This window comes from Aspergillus heteromorphus (genome assembly GCF_003184545.1).
Source record: "Aspergillus heteromorphus CBS 117.55 chromosome Unknown BO70scaffold_10, whole genome shotgun sequence".
In the NCBI taxonomy this organism is placed as follows: Eukaryota; Fungi; Ascomycota; class Eurotiomycetes; order Eurotiales; family Aspergillaceae; genus Aspergillus; species Aspergillus heteromorphus.
Window position 1 is genome coordinate 516315 of NW_020290415.1, and position 19585 is coordinate 535899.

The 19585-nt window shown below is 53.8% G+C and overlaps 9 protein-coding genes across 9 annotated transcripts; 5 read left to right on the forward strand and 4 right to left on the reverse strand.

Annotated features, from left to right (window-relative positions):
- Positions 1 to 172: 172 nt before the first annotated feature.
- Positions 173 to 1393, reverse strand: BO70DRAFT_313878 (nuclear transport factor 2 family protein; the record flags this gene model as incomplete). The annotated part of the gene is made up of 2 exons (XM_025540262.1): positions 173 to 926; positions 1314 to 1393. The coding sequence occupies 2 exons, from the start codon at positions 1391 to 1393 to the stop codon at positions 533 to 535; spliced, it is 474 nt and encodes a 157-aa protein (XP_025399946.1). The 3' UTR covers positions 173 to 532.
- A 1150-nt stretch (positions 1394 to 2543) lies between these two features.
- BO70DRAFT_370735 (alpha/beta hydrolase) lies at positions 2544 to 4827 on the forward strand (the record flags this gene model as incomplete). Its single annotated transcript, XM_025544759.1, has 6 exons — positions 2544 to 2762; positions 2818 to 3007; positions 3061 to 4293; positions 4354 to 4429; positions 4488 to 4548; positions 4609 to 4827. 6 exons carry the CDS (start codon positions 2544 to 2546, stop codon positions 4825 to 4827), a joined length of 1998 nt encoding a protein of 665 aa, XP_025399947.1.
- A 1368-nt stretch (positions 4828 to 6195) lies between these two features.
- On the forward strand, positions 6196 to 6974 carry BO70DRAFT_335577 (peroxiredoxin family protein; the record flags this gene model as incomplete). Its single annotated transcript, XM_025541066.1, has 4 exons — positions 6196 to 6268; positions 6405 to 6681; positions 6740 to 6883; positions 6939 to 6974. Exons 1-4 carry the CDS (start codon positions 6219 to 6221, stop codon positions 6972 to 6974), a joined length of 507 nt encoding a protein of 168 aa, XP_025399948.1. The 5' UTR covers positions 6196 to 6218.
- Positions 6975 to 7433: 459 nt separating this feature from the next.
- BO70DRAFT_386909 (ribonuclease P/MRP protein subunit POP1) lies at positions 7434 to 10458 on the forward strand. The gene is made up of 3 exons (XM_025545860.1): positions 7434 to 7831; positions 8002 to 8495; positions 8629 to 10458. The coding sequence occupies exons 1-3, from the start codon at positions 7499 to 7501 to the stop codon at positions 10322 to 10324; spliced, it is 2523 nt and encodes an 840-aa protein (XP_025399949.1). The 5' UTR covers positions 7434 to 7498; the 3' UTR covers positions 10325 to 10458.
- A 244-nt stretch (positions 10459 to 10702) lies between these two features.
- Positions 10703 to 12081, reverse strand: BO70DRAFT_361624 (Mic19 family protein). The gene is made up of 2 exons (XM_025543084.1): positions 11583 to 12081; positions 10703 to 11496 (listed from the first exon to the last, which is right to left on the reverse strand). Exons 1-2 carry the CDS (start codon positions 11664 to 11666, stop codon positions 10996 to 10998), a joined length of 585 nt encoding a protein of 194 aa, XP_025399950.1. The 5' UTR covers positions 11667 to 12081; the 3' UTR covers positions 10703 to 10995.
- Positions 12082 to 12318: 237 nt separating this feature from the next.
- BO70DRAFT_361625 (uncharacterized protein) lies at positions 12319 to 13031 on the forward strand. Its single transcript, XM_025543085.1, has one exon. It carries the CDS (start codon positions 12496 to 12498, stop codon positions 12742 to 12744), a length of 249 nt encoding a protein of 82 aa, XP_025399951.1. The 5' UTR covers positions 12319 to 12495; the 3' UTR covers positions 12745 to 13031.
- Positions 13032 to 13175: 144 nt separating this feature from the next.
- On the reverse strand, positions 13176 to 13896 carry BO70DRAFT_379304 (uncharacterized protein; the record flags this gene model as incomplete). The annotated part of the gene is made up of 2 exons (XM_025545332.1): positions 13349 to 13896; positions 13176 to 13185 (listed from the first exon to the last, which is right to left on the reverse strand). Exons 1-2 carry the CDS (start codon positions 13789 to 13791, stop codon positions 13176 to 13178), a joined length of 453 nt encoding a protein of 150 aa, XP_025399952.1. The 5' UTR covers positions 13792 to 13896.
- Positions 13897 to 15518: 1622 nt separating this feature from the next.
- On the forward strand, positions 15519 to 17058 carry glkA (glucokinase glkA; the record flags this gene model as incomplete). The annotated part of the gene is made up of 2 exons (XM_025539379.1): positions 15519 to 15698; positions 15754 to 17058. The coding sequence occupies 2 exons, from the start codon at positions 15519 to 15521 to the stop codon at positions 17056 to 17058; spliced, it is 1485 nt and encodes a 494-aa protein (XP_025399953.1).
- Positions 17059 to 17603: 545 nt separating this feature from the next.
- Positions 17604 to 19385, reverse strand: BO70DRAFT_379306 (uncharacterized protein). The gene is made up of 3 exons (XM_025545333.1): positions 18936 to 19385; positions 18307 to 18819; positions 17604 to 18064 (listed from the first exon to the last, which is right to left on the reverse strand). Exons 1-3 carry the CDS (start codon positions 19035 to 19037, stop codon positions 17912 to 17914), a joined length of 768 nt encoding a protein of 255 aa, XP_025399954.1. The 5' UTR covers positions 19038 to 19385; the 3' UTR covers positions 17604 to 17911.
- Between the last annotated feature and the right edge of the window lie 200 nt (positions 19386 to 19585).

The following is a 19585-nucleotide window of genomic DNA, read 5'->3' on the forward strand; positions in this document are numbered from 1 at the left end:
GCCACACCCTGGATGTCGAATGCCGGGGGGAACTTTCCTTCTCTTCCCTTTCCACTCCTGGTTTGGACTGCGAGGACAGGGGTGAACATGCCCGGCCATTCTTTATTTCATACGAGGGAGGGGATGGGCCTTCGACCAGGTTTGGGGTGGTGTCTTAAATCCAGGCACGATGCCCACGCCCACGTCCACGCCCATGTCTAGGCTATGCGACGGTGGTTCAGTAACTGAATTTAAACTAAGTACCTGGTTTGCGATGGTCGCTGGTTGGGTATGCAGGAAGTAAAGTACTTAGGTCTTGAGTTGCGAGGGGCCAATCTGACACCGACCGCCGCCCCTCTCTGGATGCAGCACTGCATATACCCGACGCGACGGCCATGTCTGTCTCCATGTCTCAATCAGCCATTCATTTCTTCATTTTTTCTTCTCCCGAGGATCCCTGGAACCAACCCAGCGGTTGAAGACATATCCTGCATGGTAAAGGCTAATCCATCTGCATGGGCTGCGAAATTAATTATCTGACGGACGGCCATCATCACCAATGCTCCTCTCCAATTTTCACATCTTCAACATCCACGCCATCCACAAACCACCTCCCCTCCCCATTTCCGTCCGGCCCAATCAGCAGATCATTCCCACTCATCATCCGCTTGCACATCTTCCCTGATTCGCGATCAAACGTCCAGTCCTCCAGCCCGTAGCACCGCTTCCAGCGCAACCCGTCCTCTCTATCCTGATACTCGTACCAGAACTGCACCGCGATGCGGTCATCCGTGAAGGAGAACAGCTCCTTCCGCAGCTTGTAGTTCTGCTCGCGCCTCCACTTGGCCGTCAAAAACTCGACAATCCCCTCCGATCCAGCGAAGAATGAGGTCCGGTTGCGCCAGATGCACGTGGGCGTGTAGGCCTGCGCGACGCGGACGGGATCCCTACACGCGGTTGTGAGCGCTGAGCACGCGGCTAGGAGGCATGATGGTGAAACAGGGGCAGGGAAATAGAAGTGTTATAGGTACGTAGAATTCTCCGCGGGTGGAAAGGGGGGGAAGATGAAATAACAAGTTAACAACACGGTCGCTGGACTGGAGAATGGAAACGATCGGGGGAGCGGCATAAGTGGCATGCAAGGGGTGGGTGGATTGTTCAGCTCATGGGACATGGACAGGATGGTCTTCAGCCTCTCCTGCCGCCATGCACGGATCATGACGAAGGACGGGAAGCCAAATTTTGATTTCGCAATGAGAGAGCAGCTTGTAACATCCAGCTCGGATCTGGAATCTAGATGCCGTATAGAAGAAGCGCATAGTGAGAAAACTCACTGAGTGTTCCATAGATTCTGCGCCGCCTTGACCTTCTTCCTCGCCGACTCCTCGGTAAACGGGGGCTTTATGTCGGTCATTGGAGATAGATTGCCGTCGATGAATTCTCCCTTCGGTTTTTAGTTGTAGAAGATAGATGGAGGTCGCGATTGACTCATGGTGTTAGTAGTCGTTAAGCGTTAGCCATCACGTGGGTCCCTAGTGAGAAACGGGCGTTAGCGCTTATGATCGTTCGTGGCACAAATGAGGCATCGCGCTTGCAGCATCAGGATACGAGCGTAAGTACTAAGTGCTATACTACCGTGGCGGGGTTACCGATAAGGGTGTTGGATGGCGTCGGATGGCTGTCTGCGATACGAACAATAAGTGTGGTAGGTTTGATGCCACCAACGGTATCTCTGCGTCATGGGCGATGCACGTCCGGTGGGGAAGCTTCGGCATATTGGCTGTCGGGGTGCTTTCTTGGGTATGGCGTGGAATATTCGACAGGGAAACGGGACAGCAAAGCAAGGGCCTGGCCGAGGCCTTGCCAGGATTGGGGAGATACCCTCTGCTTAGGGTCCAGAGGGAATGTTCACAGTGTCTGCCAAACGGATAGGATCATGAAAGAGCAGAAGTATTATTTCAAGCAGATAGAAGTTTTTAATATAATGATATTATTCCATAGTTTTCGAGTCAGTGTGCGCATGTATGTGGGAAGAGAGAGGGAAAGAGGGGGGGTTTGGTAGATAGTAACTAAGTAGTAGTGTGGAAGAGGAAATATATATATAGCTCGTTCAATTCGATCAAGGTATCAATTGTTAGGATTAAGCAGAGGGTATCTTCTACAACCCAAATATATCATAAATCATTTGGAATATTTTAAGATGTCATTCAATATCGGTTTGAAATTTTTTTTATGAATAGACAAAGATACCTCAAGGGTTGTGTGGTAAATATAGTAGATGCCTCTTCGCTGCTGGAAATGACGCCTTGCTGCCTTACCGGCGGAGATAAGCCCAGCTTCCGGATTAGGAAAGGACGCGATGCTGCGCCGATGGAGCTCCGATGGAAGGAGCGACCCAGCCTTGCTGACTGCAGTGTACTAGATAACTAGCAGTGTGCCTGTCAGCACCAGCTTACATCAGACAAGCACCTCTACTTAATCGGGTCCTCATGTCTGTAACCAATCCCCCATAGCATCTCGAGTCTGGATTCCTGGCATCCAGAACCACTCACGGTGCTCTTATGATGCACCCAGACTCCAAATCAGACGGTCGCCGACTTGACCCGCCGACGGTCTCTCCCACATCGCGGAGTTTCACAGGGAAATTCATCCGATGCGTGATCCTGCTTATTCTCGCAAAGCTAGCCATTTGGCAGTTGTATGAAACATTCTCTGAGAGCAGGGATTCTGGGCTACAGCCCTCAGGGCCCTCTGATGAAGATGCCTCCTTTCGATGGGAACAGGTGAGAAGGAATCCTGGTGATCTCGTTAGAGTGTCAGCCACTGACATCCCTTTAGATTACCCCTACCGAGGAACTGATCTATCACCCGTGCTTCCATGAATACGAATGTGCTCGGTTAGAGCTTCCCATGGACTGGAACCGTACCGATGGAAAAGGGTCGAAGATCGCCTTGGCTGTGATCAAGCTACCTGCCAAAGTACCCATCACGGATGTGCGATATGGTGGCCCTGTTCTCCTGAATCCAGGTAAGATGGGTTTCTGTATTCTCATGGATAATTAATGCTGAGCGTAGCCTTAGGTGGCCCCGGTGGATCCGGAGTGGGCATGGCTCTCAAGGGGGGCAAAGATATCCAAACCATTGTCGATTCCGAAGAAACGCCAAGTGCGGACTCCACTACAGGAAAGTATTTCGATGTTATTGGCTTCGATCCAAGAGGAATCAACAACACCACTCCAAACTTCTCGTGCTTTCGGAACCCTATGGCGAGGAAAGCGTGGCTATTGCAGTCGGCGGCAGAGGGGATCCTGGGAAGCTCGGAGGGGGCATTCAATACTCTATGGGCAAGATACGAGGCTTTTGGCATGAGTTGTAGCCAAGAAGACCCTGAGACTTCGGATGACCATGAATGGATAGCACAGCATATGAACACCGCTCCGGTGGTGGCAGATATGGTTGCGTTCATTGAGCGCCATGGTGAGTGGCGTGAGCGAGAAACCGAGAAGCTTGTGACGGCCATGGACCGATCTGGATCAAAACAGGACATCGAGGCGATCAGGACCAGAAACCGCTGGGATAGAGGACAGGAGAAGCTTCAGTACTGGGGTTTCTCGTACGGCACTATTCTGGGTGCTACATTTGCGGCAATGCAGCCTCATCGCATACATCGTGCCGTCATTGATGGCGTGGTTGATGCGGATGATTATTACGCGGCTGACTGGCTCACTAACCTGGTAGATGCGGACCCTGCCTTCGATAGCTTTTTTGAATACTGTCACACAGCTGGGCCTGCATCGTGTCCATTTGCACTCGGGGATGATGTCGAAGATCTCAAGTCTCGGTATGAACAACTCTTGTCGAATATTACGGTGAACCCGATCGCCGTGCCACCTTCCAGCAGTAGAGGCCCCGACATCATAACCTACAGCGATGTGAAGGTGTTGGTTTTGCAAACTCTATACAAGCCGATGACCTTCTTTGAACTCTTGGCCCGACTGCTGAATGATCTTGAGCACGGGAATGGATCGTCGTTTGCTGATTACAAGTACGAGACTCGGAGTTGGACTGTGCCGTCGTCTTCCTGTGACACCAATGACCCTTCGCCTGAATGCCGACTTCCTGGCGATAGTGACTACGAGACAGGAATGAACATCCTGTGTCTGGACGGCCCCAGTATCGATGGCATCACCAAGGAGGAGTTCAGAAGCTATTGGGCTGAGCTTCGGGAGCAAAGTAAGACGATTGGGGACTCTTGGACCCAGGTTCGCCTGAACTGTATTCGATTGAAGACACGGCCTAACTGGCGTTTCGATGGTAAGCTAATGGTATGATATCACATCCAGACGGCGGGCTGACGTGTATAATCACCCAAAGGACCGTTCACAGGCAAGACATCACATCCTCTGCTCCTTATTGGGAATACCTATGACCCGGTAACGCCGCTACACAAGTCAGTTGACCCCCCTGATCTCAGTCCTTCTAGAACAGGTAAACTGACGTGAGTCTAGCGCTTATAAGATGTCTCATGGATTTTCCGACTCCGTCGTGCTACACCAGAACTCTGTAGGAGTGAGTTACTCTTCATCTTACCCGAAAGAAGTAAAACGCAGCTAACAACAGCCGGGGTAGCATTGCTCTGTAAGCGGACCATCCGTGTGTACGGCTAAAGTCGTCCGTCAGTATTTCCAGACTGGCGAACTCCCCAAGCCTGGGACCACTTGCGAGGTAGACAAACGGCCCTTTGGCCTTCCAGGACCCGGGGAACCGCAGGTCCTGTCAGCAGACGATACGGCGTTGATGTCTGCGCTGCGTTCGCTGGGAGAGACACCCAATCTGCTGGGGGCGTAGAGCACAACCCCGACCATCTCAGGGGCGACCCTGGACGCGGCACCGTCACGGTTTCTAGAACCCGGATGATGTATAATCGCGGTGGGGAATACACTTCATGCCCAGTGCCCAATTGTGTTGCCCCAGACTCGCCGACCTTAGGTAATCCGTACAAATGGCGGGGAAGGACTTTGTACATAGGTAGCTGTGTAGTCAACGAGGCGTTTGCGTTACTCATCATAGAACCCATCTAGTTTCTGGCCGCCCCTTTCTTGATAACAATCATGACCGACCCCTGAGCTTGATCCGGAGCCCTCATCCGGAGTCGGAGGAGGCCGATATGGTTTGTGGCCAGTTAGCTGGTTGGCTAGCCAATCTTATCAGATTCTCGGATACCCGACCTCCGTGTGTTGCTGGGATCCGACATCAGCCGGCAGATCGGTGCCGTGGCAAACAAGGTTGGTTGGCTCTGTGGGATCAATAATCCCATTGTTCGTACGGAGTACCCGTGGTCAGGACCCTACATGAGGTAGCTGGATGCTCCTTTCAATGGTGGAACCACGTCCTCCAAACCTTGTGGAGGATAATTCTCGGGACTACTAGATACTCTGTACCCAAGCCCGCCTCCAGCCTCAGGCCTCAAGGTCCCCTTGGAGCTTGGTTACGTAGTGGCTTGGCGGGGAGGAACGGTGATTGGTAGGATATGGGTCGGGGTGGGGGTTTTTTCTCGTGATTTGGACTCCTGCACCAATGGGGTTGGGCGGACGGAATTTTGGTTCCTGAGGTGTCGAGGATGGTGCTTTTCGGCCTGGGATTATTATCAGAGAGAGTGGGCAATGGATGGGTCATCATCATTGGTCTGGAGGGGTTGACCGATCCCTTCCTGGATCAATGGCATCCGACATGGCGAGACAGCAGATAGCATCATAGCAGACGGCCTCTCCGTCTTTGTCAGATCGGTCCTGGCTATCTATCTATCTATCTATCTATAATTTGGAAGACCGGAGGAATGTTCCTGGAGCAACGGCCATGAAATCGGCACGATTTGTCAAGGGAACCGGTCTAGATAGAGCAGGTGGGGGGATGGCGGGGCGCCTCAGTCTCGGGCGGTCTTCTTGATAATCCCCCGTACCAATCGACAGGTTTCGGTATCCTTCTGCTTCGGATCACCTCACGGCGCCATGGGCGGGCCGTCGCCGCGTTATTCGCTGTTGCCGTTCCTGACCGTTCTGCCCTTTGCGCTTTCCCGCCCTGACGCTTTCCTCGCCCTTCCCTTCCTATATAACCCATCCCTCCCTCCCTCTCCTCTTCTCCCAATCTACCATCTACCATCTACCAACCACTTACTTCTACCAATTCTCTCCCCCACTCTAGTACTCACTACTACTACCCCCCCCAAAACTCACATCACAATGTCTGGAATCAACGCCGGTGACAGCTTCCCCGCTGACGTGGTCTTCTCGTGAGTTCTTCTCTGCCCCTCGCCTCCCCTCGCCGGCCGCCATTCGCGTCGATTGCCTCGCCACAACACCTTGCGGTTCCCTCTTGTACATCGTCCACTGTCCATTGTACACAGACTAACCCGTGCCTCGCCACAGCTACATCCCCTGGACTGAGGAGCAGGGCGAGATCACCTCTTGCGGTATCCCCATCAACTACAAGGCCTCCAAGGAGTGGGCCGACAAGAAGGTCGTCCTCTTCGCCCTCCCCGGTGCCTTCACCCCCGTCTGCTCCGCTCGCCACGTCCCCGAGTACCAGGAGAAGCTCCCCGAGCTCCGTGCCAAGGGTGTCGACGTTGTCGCCGTCCTCGCCTACAACGATGCCTACGTCATGAGCGCCTGGGGCAAGGCCAACAACGTCAAGAACGACGACATCGTATGTAGACCTTTTATTACCCCGTCTACCAATGGAATTGGAGGCTAACTGCCGGCAGCTCTTCCTGTCCGACCCCGATGCCAAGTTCTCCAAGAGCATCGGCTGGGCTGACGAGGAGGGCCGCACTGCCCGCTACGCCATCATCCTCGACCACGGCAAGGTCACCTACGCCAAGCGTGAGCCCGCTAAGAACCACCTCGAGGTAAGCTTCACCGTACTAGATATGATGGGTGGAACAGATACTGACAGTCCCGTAGTTCTCCAGCGCCGAGGCTATCCTCAAGCAGCTGTAAATGCCCCGCTTGATGCGGCATGGGCCTGATAGAAGGCGTTGACATTCTCACGGTGGGGTAATGACCTGCGAGGGCAACTATTAGAACTAGACTTCCCGCTAGATAAAAGAATGAACGCATTACGAAGCTACGAAAGCCGTTTCTCCGTGCATTGTATGATGTCAGATCATTCTGAACCTGTAGCATCGTAGCTGGACCCCAGTCCAATAACCTTAAATCCGGTCGGACCAGCTAGCCAGGCTACCCCGGGCTCAGCGATCGACAGAAAGAATCCAAGCGTTTACTTAGATTTAGTTCATAGTTGGTGGGAGATGCGCCGCGGACCGCCGTCATTGGCGCGTGGCTGTTTGTGCGTCGGTGGCTGTCGGCCGGGAAAATTATTCCATTCCAGCCGACCTCCGCAGTACTACTTACTGCCTTACACAGCTCCATTTTCACACTCCCCCCCCCACCCCACCCCTTGAACCAACTACTCTCTTCTCTTCTATCCTATCATTCTCTTTTTGTATATATCCACGGCCACAATGGCCCTCAACCCCTCCTCCAAACGCAAACCCGGCAACAACAGCAACACGATCACCGGCGCCGCCCGCAAGCGCGCCAAAACGTTCGATGCCCGCTCCCTCGCCGTACAAGCCGCCGATGCGGCGCTCTCCGCGTCCGGCGAACTCGACGTCGCGGCGTATGTCGCGGCGCGCGAATTCGAGATCCGGTCCCTGGAGTCGGGCATGCAGCGGTCGAAGTTGGCGTTGACGAGTCGCGCGTTCCAGAAGGTGCCGAGGTCGTTGAGGCGCAGGACCGCCAGTCATAATGTTAAGAGGGTGCCGAGACGGTTGAGGGGGAGGGCGAGGAGGGAGGTATGGTTTTTTTTCTTTCTTTCTTTCTTTTTTGTTGGGGGTTTTGTGGAGGGAGGGGAGGGGAGGGGATGGGATGGGTTTGTGGATTTGGACGTGAATGTGGATGTGTGTACATTTATATGGATATGAATAGCTAACCACCCTGGCTGGCTGGCCGGCCATGACTACAGATGCTCGAAGACAACACCCCCACGGTAACAGCGCGCACCCGCAAACCCACCGAACGCATGCGCATCCGCCTCGAAACCGCCCGCCGACTACAAAACCTCAACTCGAAATCCAAAGCCAAGCGCGCCGCCGCAAAAGCCGCGCAGGACAAACAATCCCGCCAGACGCTCGAAGCCTCCGGCAGCCACGCGTTCGAGATCGCGCCGCGCGTGCCCAAGATCAAGAAGAATCGGCTCTCTCGCCCACCACCGCCCGACTCGAAGTTTAGGAAACGTCAGCGCTGTAAGACGTGGTTGCCGACGCATATGTTTCATGCGAAGCGCGCCAGGATGGCGACTTCTAGGGATCCGGTGTGGAGGTTTGCGCTCCCGATTACGCCTACCGAGAAGAGTTATCGGCCGACGCATCGGGCGAGGGGCACCAGGGGGGCGGTTGCGTGGGATGCTAGTTATATGGCTACTGTGGGGCTGGAGGGAGGGGTCGAGGGGTTGGAGGGGTTTTGAGGGCGGTTGGCGTGGTGGGGGAGGAGGCGTGGGGGGTTAAGGGGAGGAAGTGGAGGGGGGGGAAGAGGGGGTTGAGGGTTTGGGTTTCTGGGGGTGAGGGTGAGGGTGAGGGTGAGGGGGGAGGAGGCCGATTGCGCCGGTGATGTTGGTGTGGTGTGCGGAAGCGAAGGATGGGGATGTCGAGATGGGGGATGCGGATGCTACGGCGGGGAAGAAGGGGAAGAGGAAGGTCTTGGTTCGGGTGCATCCGTCTGCATTCCTGCAGGTGTGGAATGAATTGCTGGGGGCTGCGAAGAGGCAGAACCCGCCTGTGATGGTTGAGGATCTGCGGTTCGAGATTGGAAGCATTGAGATGACTGGGCCAGGGTCGACGGAGGCGTTGATCTCGGCTTTGAAGCCCGTGACGGCTGCGGATGGGAGCGCATTCGCGGCGAACAGTCCCGAAGCGACCTGGAAATCTCTGCTGGGGGTCTCGAATGCGTCGTCTCTGCCGCAGAACGCGATCCTCGCTTTCTCTGTCTCCGACCCTCGTCTCCAGTTCCCGCCTACGACGCTGAAGCCGCCCACCTCGGAGACCCAGATGCAAGATTTGGCTATCTTGCTTTCAGCCTGGGCTCCCGACACCACCCAGACGGCGTCTGCTCTCTTCGACCGCCGCGCACGGCTGGCTGCTGCGCGCCAGCTGCCCAGCCAGAAAGCCATCAACCGACGCCGCACCGAAGCTGGCCCCGGAATCCCCCCTCCGGCGAAAGACACGGACCCGCAGATCCCAGTCATGGTGCTGGCATGCCGGTCCAGCATCAAGGCCACCAACGGCAACAACGCCCCCGGGAGCTGGACGGTTCTCCTCCCGTGGAAGTGTCTCCTCCCCTTCTGGTACTCGCTGATGTACTACCCACTGTCGAGCGGCGGAAACCCACGATTCGGCGGCTTGAAGGAGCAGCAGCAACTTGCCTTCGAGGCAGGGGAGCCTTGGTTCCCGGGTGATTTTCCTGGCACGCGCGCCGGCTGGGAATGGGGTCTGCGTGAGAGGGAGCAGGCGAAACAGGAATGGGAGAGGCGTCCCAAGGGCCGCAGGGTCGAGTTCGACAGCATTGATTTGCGGAACGGCCAGAAGGGCGAGATCGGACGAGGCTGGGCGTGTGATTGGGAGAGACTCATCCAGGGCCCGGCTGAGAAAAGCGATGCCAACTCCAAGGCCCAGCAGTCCGAAGACGCCAAACCCAAGGATGGCAACGGTGACGATAGCTCTGATACCCAACAACCACCGCTAAACATCCACCAACTCCCCTCCCTCCAAGCCGCCCGCGCCCTCAACAACCCCCCGACCACCCCAATCAACCCTGCATCCCTCGCAACAGTCAAACTCTCCCTCCACAACCGAGGCACCCCGACTCCCCGTGCCCGCATCTACCGTCTCCCCACCACCGACCCCGAACTTCGTCAGAAATGGCTCTCCCTCAAATCCACCACTCCCACTCCACCCCCTTCCTCCCAGAAACCGCAAACACCGGCAGTTACAGCGGAAGACGCGCGACAACGTCTCGCCGCCTCGCTGATCACTCCCCCTGCTGATGCAGATGCCCGCCAGGATCACCTTCCTCTGCCGAGCGAGGCTGATCTTATTGGTTTTGTCACGACGGGAAATTATAACCTTTCGGAAGGCAGGGGGACGGGGATCGGGTCGATTCAGGTGTCGAAGGTTGTGGGAATGGGTAAGGGGAAGGGGAAGACTGCTGCTGCCGGTGGAGGGAAGAATGTGTGTATTATTAGGGGTGCGGGCGAGACGGTGGGCAGATTGGGGTTCTGGGAACTGGTCTGATGTCTCTCTCGTCTTGTGTGTGGTTTGCTTTGTGTTTGTATTTGTATGTGTGGATGGATGGATGGATGGATGGATGGCTTTATTTAGACGTTTAGACGATACCCTGTCTTTTATTCCTTGTCTTCTTGTTGTTGGATTCGTAGATCCTGGTACTAGGGGTTGTGTATTGTGTATGTTCCTTGGGATATTGGCCTGGGTTAGATAGCTGGCTGGAGCTGGATTAATGGCCTGGGGGTTTCTTTTAGATGGATGTATCTTAAAAAAACAGGATGATGATAAAAGATGAAGGCTGAATCTAAAATTACACTCCAAACCCATACATAGTATGTATAATACAGAAGATCAACTACTACATAACAATGATCCAGTAACTTTATCACCTAGCTAGGTATACATATACACGACAGCATGCATGCACGACAAGCCCCTTGGGCCATGACATAAAAAAAATCCAGGCATGAGAAACATACCCACACCCACACCCACACCCACTCCCTTTATTCATAGACAGATGGCAGGCAGGCAGACCAGACACAACACCAGACGTCAATCAGGCAGGCTGCCCACCACCCCAGTCCTAGTCTACCCCTCCAAAACCAAATCTACCATACCATATTCATAGGTAAGTAGGTAGGTAGGGAGGTAAGTAAGTACCTTAGGTACGTACTAATCTACCCAACAATACGATCAACAAACCCCTCCTCCAGGCGTGCGACCTCCCTCTTGAAATCCTCGACCTCCTTCCAACAATCCAAAGGCCTCCGATCATTCAACCGCAAACAACCCACCACATCCATCCTCGCCTTCTCCAGGCCCGGATCCAGCTCCATCAGCTTCTTCCGTCCGTCGAGCTTAGCCCTCAACTCCTCGATCTCACTGTTCACCGACTCGCGCGACAGCTCCCGGTTGACCGGCACCGCCTCCACCGCCGCAGGAGCAGGCGCAACGTACGACTCGCGCCCCGCGAACGGGATCCGCGGTGCGTCCAGGTTCAGCGACCCCGCCGGGTAGGACACGCCACTGGCAGGTGCGGGAGCGGAGGGCTTGGACGACGCGATGCGCTTTTCGATCTCCGCGAGGGTTTGCTGTTCGCGGGCGCGAATGCGCTCGAGTTCTTGGGCGACCCGCTCTTGGATTTGGAGTTCGAGGCTGCGGGCGCGGGAGGAGTCGGTCTGTTTTTTTTTTTTGAAGGGGGTGGTTAGAGGGTGGGGGGTTTGGTTGGGTTGAGGGGGAGTGGTGGTGGTGGTGGTGGACGTACCTCGGTGTTGGAGTTGAGGGAGTCGACGAGGTTGGAGGAGAATTGGACGGGGGCGGAGCTGGAGGGTGTTAGCTTTTTATACATGGGTGGGTGGATGGATGGATGGATGGAAGTGTGAGGTGTGGGTTTGTGTAGAGACTGAACAGGTAGACAGGGAGGAAGATAGGTAGGTAGGTAGTATCTCCCCAGTGAAGAAGAGAATCAATCCATCTTCCTTCCCGGACGGAGAAGTCTGTATGCAGGGCAGGGTCGTCGACCAATTCATCTCCATGGACAAATCTAGTAGCAACCACCGCAACATTCTCCCTCCCTCTCCCCCATCTCATCCCATCCCAGACCTCATACACCAACACCCCTCCAAAGTAGTCCACCTACCCAGAGAAAAGGTGCTCAGAGTTGCCCGAAGCCGCGGGCTTGGAGCTGCCGGCGCCCATGATGTGCTGTGCGGTTGTCGGATCGAGCCCGTGACGGGGGACGAGGCTGTGGGATGCGTGGGCCGGAGCGGAGAGCGTGTGAAGTCAGGGGGACACCGCGAGGACCGCCGAGAGAACTGATCGTGGGCAATCGCTGTTTCGTCGAGTTGGACGGAATCGCTTCTTGCGTCGTTGAGCGAGAGACTTGGAGAGAGAGTCCCGACTTCCGCCGCGGTCACGTGGATTAGACAGTGGTGCCTTGGTGCCTTATTACGTTATGCCTTGGTGCCTTTTTGCCTTGGTGAGCTCATTCCTCTTTCTCACAGATTTCCCTCTCAAAGAATCAGACCAGGCAACTAGCGACTAACTAATTTCTGCTTAACATGCAGTTCCCTCATGTTCTGTGTCAAGATGTACTCCTGTGCATTGGCACAGTTGATGATGATTTCAATCCGCGTGAGACAAAGCTTAAACCTACACCGATATACCTAGGACACTAGATGGAATGGCTGCATGCTGTGGATGGTATCAAGCAGGCTGAGGGGTTGGTGTTCTCTATGGAAAGCCAACGTCCAGGAGTGAGCTTCAGCAAGTGGCTGTGTTACTGGTCAGTACTTTGTTTACTCTACATGTGTGGCTTTAATGTGGTAGGAGGCAGTTATTGGAGACATGAGACATATGGTCATGTCATGCTCTATGCTGGCTCTTATGACCCCTTCGGACATAGTTATGTCGGGTCAAAGTTGTGATTTAGCAGGACTTAGAAGCGACAGGCTGTGATATTATTGCTAGAGCTGGTGGAGATGTAGGGAGTGGGCAGCGTCTACTGCACTTTGCTTAGAGTCTCAATTATAATGAGATAGCTTGGACAGATGCAGAGTCATGACGTGGTCTGTCAAAGTGAAAGAATCGGTCAGTGGCGATGGAAGGCTACTGAGGTAAAAGGGGAACTCCTTGCCCTGGTCTCCGAAGAAGGGCTGACGGTAGCAGGCTCTTGGTTAACTTGAATATAGAACGACCCATTGAGAAGGTTCGGAATGGGTTACTACATGTCTTTGGCGACAGATCAGACACTTCGTCATTGATTAGTCTTTTGTTCTACGCCTTGATATTACGAATGATTTACAAATGCGATATAAGAACTTCATTCAACATGGTCTCATTATGAAAGTAAAGGCAATTAAGCCTGCCTATTCAAGAAATAGAAGTCGAGACGACTCACTACGTCTGGCGCATCCAACGCCACCAACGGCCGCAGAAGGAGACCGAACTACACTCCACACTAGTGCAGGTAGTAAGTACCTGGGGCACTAGCGCGCCTAATTCCAAGGAGCAAGGCCGAGACCAGCATACCAGGTGGGCTCATAGACACAGGGAGGGTAGTCAACAAAGACCTCCGTGCACTTCTGAGTCTCAACGGGGAAGATCATCTCTATACCACGCTCCAAGTCCGCCAGAAGTTTGGAAATATCCCACATCAGATCCAGGTACTCGTCGTTAGCGGAACCAGACGCAGGTTCAAATGTTAAAAACACCGCAAGGAAGGCTCGCCTGGGAGGATCATCCTTAAACGAGCCAGTTACGATCCTTAGAGCCAAGGTCCGCAGAGCCTTTCGGAGAAGGCAAATCTCCCAAGATTGGACGGGCATCCCGTTCACATCTGGGAGCTCCTTGTAAGCCTGCTCGATTAGGTGGGGAGGATACTGCAATCGCACAACTGCACGGTGTTCCGGTGTCACTGCCATCCCGGACTTCTTGAGGAGACCGCAGTATTCCTTCAGATGGAGATCAGACATGTTGTCGGTGTTATGATGTCGTACTTGGGATAAGAACCGGTCAACCAGTGCTGAAGATGGTGTGGGATGGAATAGAGGGTATTGGGTCGATCATAAAAACAATACTCTTGTAGGGGGTTGTCATGGTGCTTTTATAGTTCCCAGGGCTGACTGATTGCCTATAGGTAGTACGGAGGATGTCTTGTTCTTGGTCGCTTTTATAGGAGCTTTTCGTGTTTGCAGAGCCAATTTATATCGGCAATTTCCTTGTCGGGACTCCAAATCAGCCTTTGTCTTGTTGCCGTATGGCTTTGGCAGGGAACATTGCTTTGTTGCACGACGGGTACGGCTAATGTGGTTGTCATGCTTGATTTTGAACAATGACAACATCCGGGTCAGATGGGTTGAGGAGCAATCTAATCTCAAGAGTGAAGCTCTTCTGCCTTCATAGTAAATAATCACTGCGGTAAAAGGAGAGCTCAGGCATCTCCTGGAGGTCCTGATACTTAGTACCAACCTATTCGGTCGGAGCATTGGAAATGCTTTCTGGGGGATGGAGTGTCCTTCCATCCCCCTTTCTCAAGTAGTAGGAGGTGATGATGCAGAGTAAGTGTGGTGCCTGACTGCTATACTGCGTCTACACCCATCACGTGACCATACCTTCCCGATGCGGAAATGAGTGGCTCGATGGCAGGACCCCTTGTCGTGTCGACAGCTGAGATCTTGCCAACCCAATTCTAAAATCCTGTCTGACTCTGGCTGACATCCAGGCTATTCCATAACCACCACGGAGTAAGCATTGGCGAAGTCTATTTGCTACTCCTCGGGAGTTTCCGCGTCTGGCAGGATGGACTGCTTTTGGCCATGCTCACAGTCGTACTGTGTGCTCATGGCAGCCCCTCCATTCCCCCATACAACCCCGGACGGACGCATCCGGACACTACCATACCCTCCAGGCTCCAGCATCAGCCCATGACGCCGACGCATAAGAATGGCATTGTGCCCTGGCCAGCTTGATATCCCCTTCGATTCCTTTTGCGACTAAACCATATTGCACTCACCGGTGAACAACGGCCCAACTCACCCCACCGTCCGGTTTCATGCGTCATGGAATAGCGCGGGCGGATTCGCTACCGACTCGTCACAACCCCGTCTTGCAAGCGAGTCAGTACTAGCGCGAGGAGGGACATCTGGAGACTGGAGAGAAGCACACTAGGGCGAATCTGGAAATCTGGGACACTGGGCAGTGAGCACTCGGATTGGACACTGGACAGAGACATCGGAGGCAGAGTCGGGAGACTCAGGGCCTGAGACTCCGCGTGAAGGGAAACCAGAGCCACGAGTGGAAAGCCGGCGAACCCGGCCTTCCCGTTGGTTTCGCCCGTCGGACTGACCTCATCGACCCCTCCACGTCCAGCTATCTTCCCTATTAATACGCCTCGTATCCCCTTCATCATCGCAGGGTCATTCTGGCTTCGTCTCGTGTCTGCTCGCGGCTTCGTCTCATCCCGCGTTCCTCCACTTCTGCCCCCTCATCAGCCCGACTCCTCCGTACTATCCCCATTTCCCTTCCCCCCTCTGCCCCTCCCCATATTTCCCACCTCGCGTGGAACCCCACCACCCGACTTTCCCCTACACTTTCCCCCGTGGGTTCTTAAAGGGCTCCGTTCCCTCACTTTCCACACCCTCTCGTCCTTCGTCTCCCGTCTACCTTCTTCTTTCTGCTATACTTCATCACGCTCATCGCCATGTCTGCTCTCCTCGATGAGGCTACGCGGATTGCCCGCCAGTTCGACTACCCCGCCGCTGAGGTGCGACGCGGGGTGGCGGAGTACATCCGCCAGATGAACGAGGGCCTGACCAAGGAGCACACGACCCTCAGCCAGATCCCAACCTTTGTGACCTCAGTACCCAATGGCACGGAAAAGGTGAGAGTTTAGCCAATAAACACCCTCGGCAGGGCTGCAGCTGACCCGGTGACAGGGATTGTACCTGGCAGTAGATCTCGGCGGTACCAACTTCCGCGTGTGTTCCATCGACCTCCATGGCGACACCACCTTCTCCCTCACCCAGTCCAAGATCATGATCCCGCGCGAGACCATGTCGGCGGGGTCGGCCAAGGAGCTCTTCCTGTTCCTGGCCCGCCAGATCGAGTCCTTCCTGCGCATCCACCACAACGAGCACTTCGAGGCTCACATCCGGCGCCGCAATGAGAAGAACGGCAACTGCGAGGAGGACCTGTTCGACCTGGGCTTCACGTTCAGTTTCCCCGTGCGTCAGCTGGGCATCAACAAGGGCACCCTGATTCGCTGGACGAAAGGGTTCGACATCCCTGACGCCGTGGGCCAAGACGTCTGCGCGTTGCTGCAGAGCGCCATTGACGAGCTGGAACTCCCGGTGCGCGTGGCCGCCCTGGTCAATGACACCGTGGGAACCTTGATGGCCCGCTCGTACACCTCCCCTGGCGAGACTGGGACCTTCCTCGGCGCCATCTTTGGCACGGGCACCAACGGCGCCTACGTGGAGAAGCTCGATCGGATCACCAAGATGCAGACCATCGAGCACTCGGAGTATGACAAGACGACGGGCGAGATGATCATCAACGCCGAGTGGGGCAGCTTTGACAACCACCTGAGCGTCCTGCCCAACACGGTCTACGACCAGCAGCTGGATGCGGACAGCATCAACCCGGGCGTGCAGATGTTCGAGAAGCGGGTCTCGGGGATGTTCCTGGGCGAGATCCTGCGCCTTGTCATGCTGGACATGCATCGCAACGAGTCCCTGGGCTTCCTCAAGACCAGCGCGTCCTCGGACGTGTCCGTTCCGAAGACGTCGTCCCTGTACCGGCAGTGGGGGATCGACACGAGCTTGCTGAGCTTGGTCGAGGCGGACAAGACGGAAGGATTGGAGGAGATCAAGGCGGCTCTCAAGGACCACCTGAAGATCGAACGTCCCAGCATCGCGGACTGCAAGGCGATCCAGACCGTGGTGCACGCCATCGGCAAGCGCGCCGCTCGCCTGGGCGCCGTGGCGCTTTCGGCCGTCCTCATCGCCACCAACAGACTGGACAAGGGCGACCTGGTTGATATCGGTGTCGATGGCAGTCTTGTCGAGTACTACCCCAACTTCGAAGGATACGTGCGCGAAGCCTTCCGCGAAGTGCCCGAGGTGGGAGACGCCGGCGACAAGAGGATCCGCATCGGTATCTCGAAGGATGGCAGTGGAGTGGGAGCCGCTCTGATTGCCCTGGTTGCCAGCAAGGAAGATGCCCGGATGAAGGCCCAATAAGGGGTGTGTTGGTCCAATTAGCTTGTGGCTCGTATTTCCGCATTGGTTAGGTGTTTGCAGCGGTTGGTGACGGAGGTTTGGGACTGGGTTTCTGGCGTTGTACTGTGGGGATCGGGACTTGAATATATCCTATGTCTGAATGAATTGCTTATCTTCTCAGTGAAACCGACTATCCTGTCTAGGTCTGTCTTGGGTGGGAGGCTGCAGCCGCAGTCTCTCTCTGCTGAATAGACTTTTATTTTTTCTTTCTTCTTCTTTTCATCTTTGCTTCCAGGATCCGTAGTGATAGTCTGTACTGTAGACCGAGCCCACCCCCCCCCTCCCCTCACCTCACACTCCCCTAACCCCAACCCGCGCCATGAATCAAATCCAGCATGGTACATCGTCAATCACTACCTACCATCTGAGTTGACCTGAGGGATGAGAGCTCATTGAGGTGCTTTTGATAGATATCCCAGTCGCTATTTTTTCTGTTCTGGGATAGTACTGTTTGGTGATCGGATCTACTATCTTACCGTGATACAGTAATAATGATTATATGGGTGGATTGATATACCTAGGATGGATGATAGTGAGGACATGGTGTGGGATGTAGTAGGTAAGTAGATGGGTAAGTGGATAGGTAGGTGGATAGGTAGGTAGATAGATAGATAGATGGGTATGTAGAATGGGTATCTTGCTAAACCCACGCTATATAACAGCAACAACAACCACAACCAAAACCACAACCAACCGATGCAACAACCCAACCCAACAGAAGCAACGAAATAAAAAGAAAAGGGAAGCAACGAAAACAGACGCAAAGAAAACAGCCACAAAGAAAAGAAGAGAAAAGAAAAGAAAAGAGAGACTACTAAACAACCGCATACAAACTCAAATACACCCCCCAGACAACGCCACACGCACTCCCAAACACCACGCGGCGATCCACAGGCACGACGGTGTACATGAGCATCGAGACGACAGGGCGGTATTTCAGCCGGGCGAGCATGATGGGGTTGAAGTCCTGTGTTTTATATTAGTACGTTGTGTGGTTCATGTCATGACCAATGCTCCATGTTGATGTTTATGTTTAGGGCCTTTCATCCCTCGTTCGTTCCTCATCCTTCAATTCTAAAGTAATGGAATGGAATTTTGGGTTTGGGTTGGGGGGGGGGGGGGGGGAGAAAACTTAGAGGGGAACAGATGACGACAATAAAGCAGAAGCGGCAGCAAAAAGAGATAATAAAAAAGAAAAAAAAGACCAACCTCCAAAACCAACTCCCCCACCCTGGCGACCCCCTCCCCCTTCAACAAATTAATCAACACGACAAACAGCACGATATTCATTACGCTGCCGACACTCTGATCAAGCAGGAACTTCATCGTGAAGTTATACCACGGCGATCCTTTCATCCTGCCTATCATGGTAATCCGGCTGCGCGGCTGGAAGGGCTTCTCTTTCACTGTGGTAGTAGTACCAGTACCAGTAGTAGCGGTAGCGGTAGTGATAGTGTCTGTAGGGATGGAGATATACACATCATTCTTGTTGGTAGACGATTGTTTAGAAAGCGGGTAGGAATGAAGTCCATGCCCATGACCATGACCATGACCATGAGCCAAAGCCGCGGATGAAGATAAAGACGATGAAGATCTCCGAAAAGGAAAGCCCGGAAACCGCCTCTCCAGCCACCGCTGCCAGTAGAAGTTGATGGGCACGATCAGAATCCCATAGATGATGAATTGGATGAGAGCGGCGTTGTTGAGAGTGAATTTGTCTTTCTGTATTTTTTTTTTTAATATATATATTTTTTTTAAAAATTTTTTTAAATATATTTATACCTATTTCTTATCTTGAAGGGGGAAAGGGGGAAAGGGGGAAAGGGGGAAGGGCTTACGGCTTTCCAATGATGATCGATGATCTGGGCGAGGATGTTGGCGAGGGCGTTTAGGAGGGTGGATTGCAGGAAGGTGGTTGTTAGGGGGGAGATTCGGGGCATTTTCTCTTTCCCTTTTTCTTATGTCTTTTTTTTTTTTTTCCTGTTCTTATGGGTTTTCTTTTTCTGATGCCTTCCTTTTCTTATGTGGTTTGTCTGTCTGTTTTATTAATCAAGTCGGTATGGTATGGTGGGTAAATGGATGATGGATGATGGATAAAGAATGGGAGGGGCCGGTTAAGGAGAAAGAGCGGACACCATCATGGTAGGACAGACCATGGGGGTAGAGTGGAGTGGAGTGGAGTGATAAAAAGCGGATTGATGGTAACAGAGGAGAAATAATTTGGAAAAGAAAAAACGAGTGGATGTTGTTGCTATTCACCGCACATAGTTGAGGGTGGTGGTGGTTGGCAACGAACGGGGAGGGGAGAGCCAGCCTGGCTCTGGCTGGTCTGGCCGCGGCGGGACCGAACCGGGGCGGGCACGTGTCCTTATTATAACACTTATTTTACTTAACTATGTACTGTGTATGACTGAGACGGTTTCACCTCTACAAATACCTAATGTGCAAGCATTCATTGTGCGATGGAAGCAAAGCAACTAAGAATACA

Excerpts from the sequence above, each read along its gene's own strand:
- BO70DRAFT_386909 (XM_025545860.1), top strand. The coding sequence starts at position 7,499 with ATGGCCCTCAACCCCTCCTCCAAACGCAAACCCGGCAACAACAGCAAC. Across the intron at positions 7,832-8,001 it reads GGGGGAGGGCGAGGAGGGAG|ATGCTCGAAGACAACACCCC; the intron begins GTATGGTTTTTT and ends CCATGACTACAG. Across the intron at positions 8,496-8,628 it reads GGGGTCGAGGGGTTGGAGGG|GCCGATTGCGCCGGTGATGT; the intron begins GTTTTGAGGGCG and ends AGGGGGGAGGAG.
- BO70DRAFT_379306 (XM_025545333.1), bottom strand. The coding sequence starts at position 19,037 with ATGCCCCGAATCTCCCCCCTAACAACCACCTTCCTGCAATCCACCCTC. Across the intron at positions 18,820-18,935 it reads TCGATCATCATTGGAAAGCC|AAAGACAAATTCACTCTCAA; the intron begins GTAAGCCCTTCC and ends AAAAAAATACAG. Across the intron at positions 18,065-18,306 it reads TGGGGGAGTTGGTTTTGGAG|GACTTCAACCCCATCATGCT; the intron begins GTTGGTCTTTTT and ends TATAAAACACAG.
- BO70DRAFT_361624 (XM_025543084.1), bottom strand. The coding sequence starts at position 11,666 with ATGTATAAAAAGCTAACACCCTCCAGCTCCGCCCCCGTCCAATTCTCC. Across the intron at positions 11,497-11,582 it reads CCCTCAACTCCAACACCGAG|ACCGACTCCTCCCGCGCCCG; the intron begins GTACGTCCACCA and ends AAAAAAAAACAG.
- BO70DRAFT_361625 (XM_025543085.1), top strand. The coding sequence starts at position 12,496 with ATGGAATGGCTGCATGCTGTGGATGGTATCAAGCAGGCTGAGGGGTTG.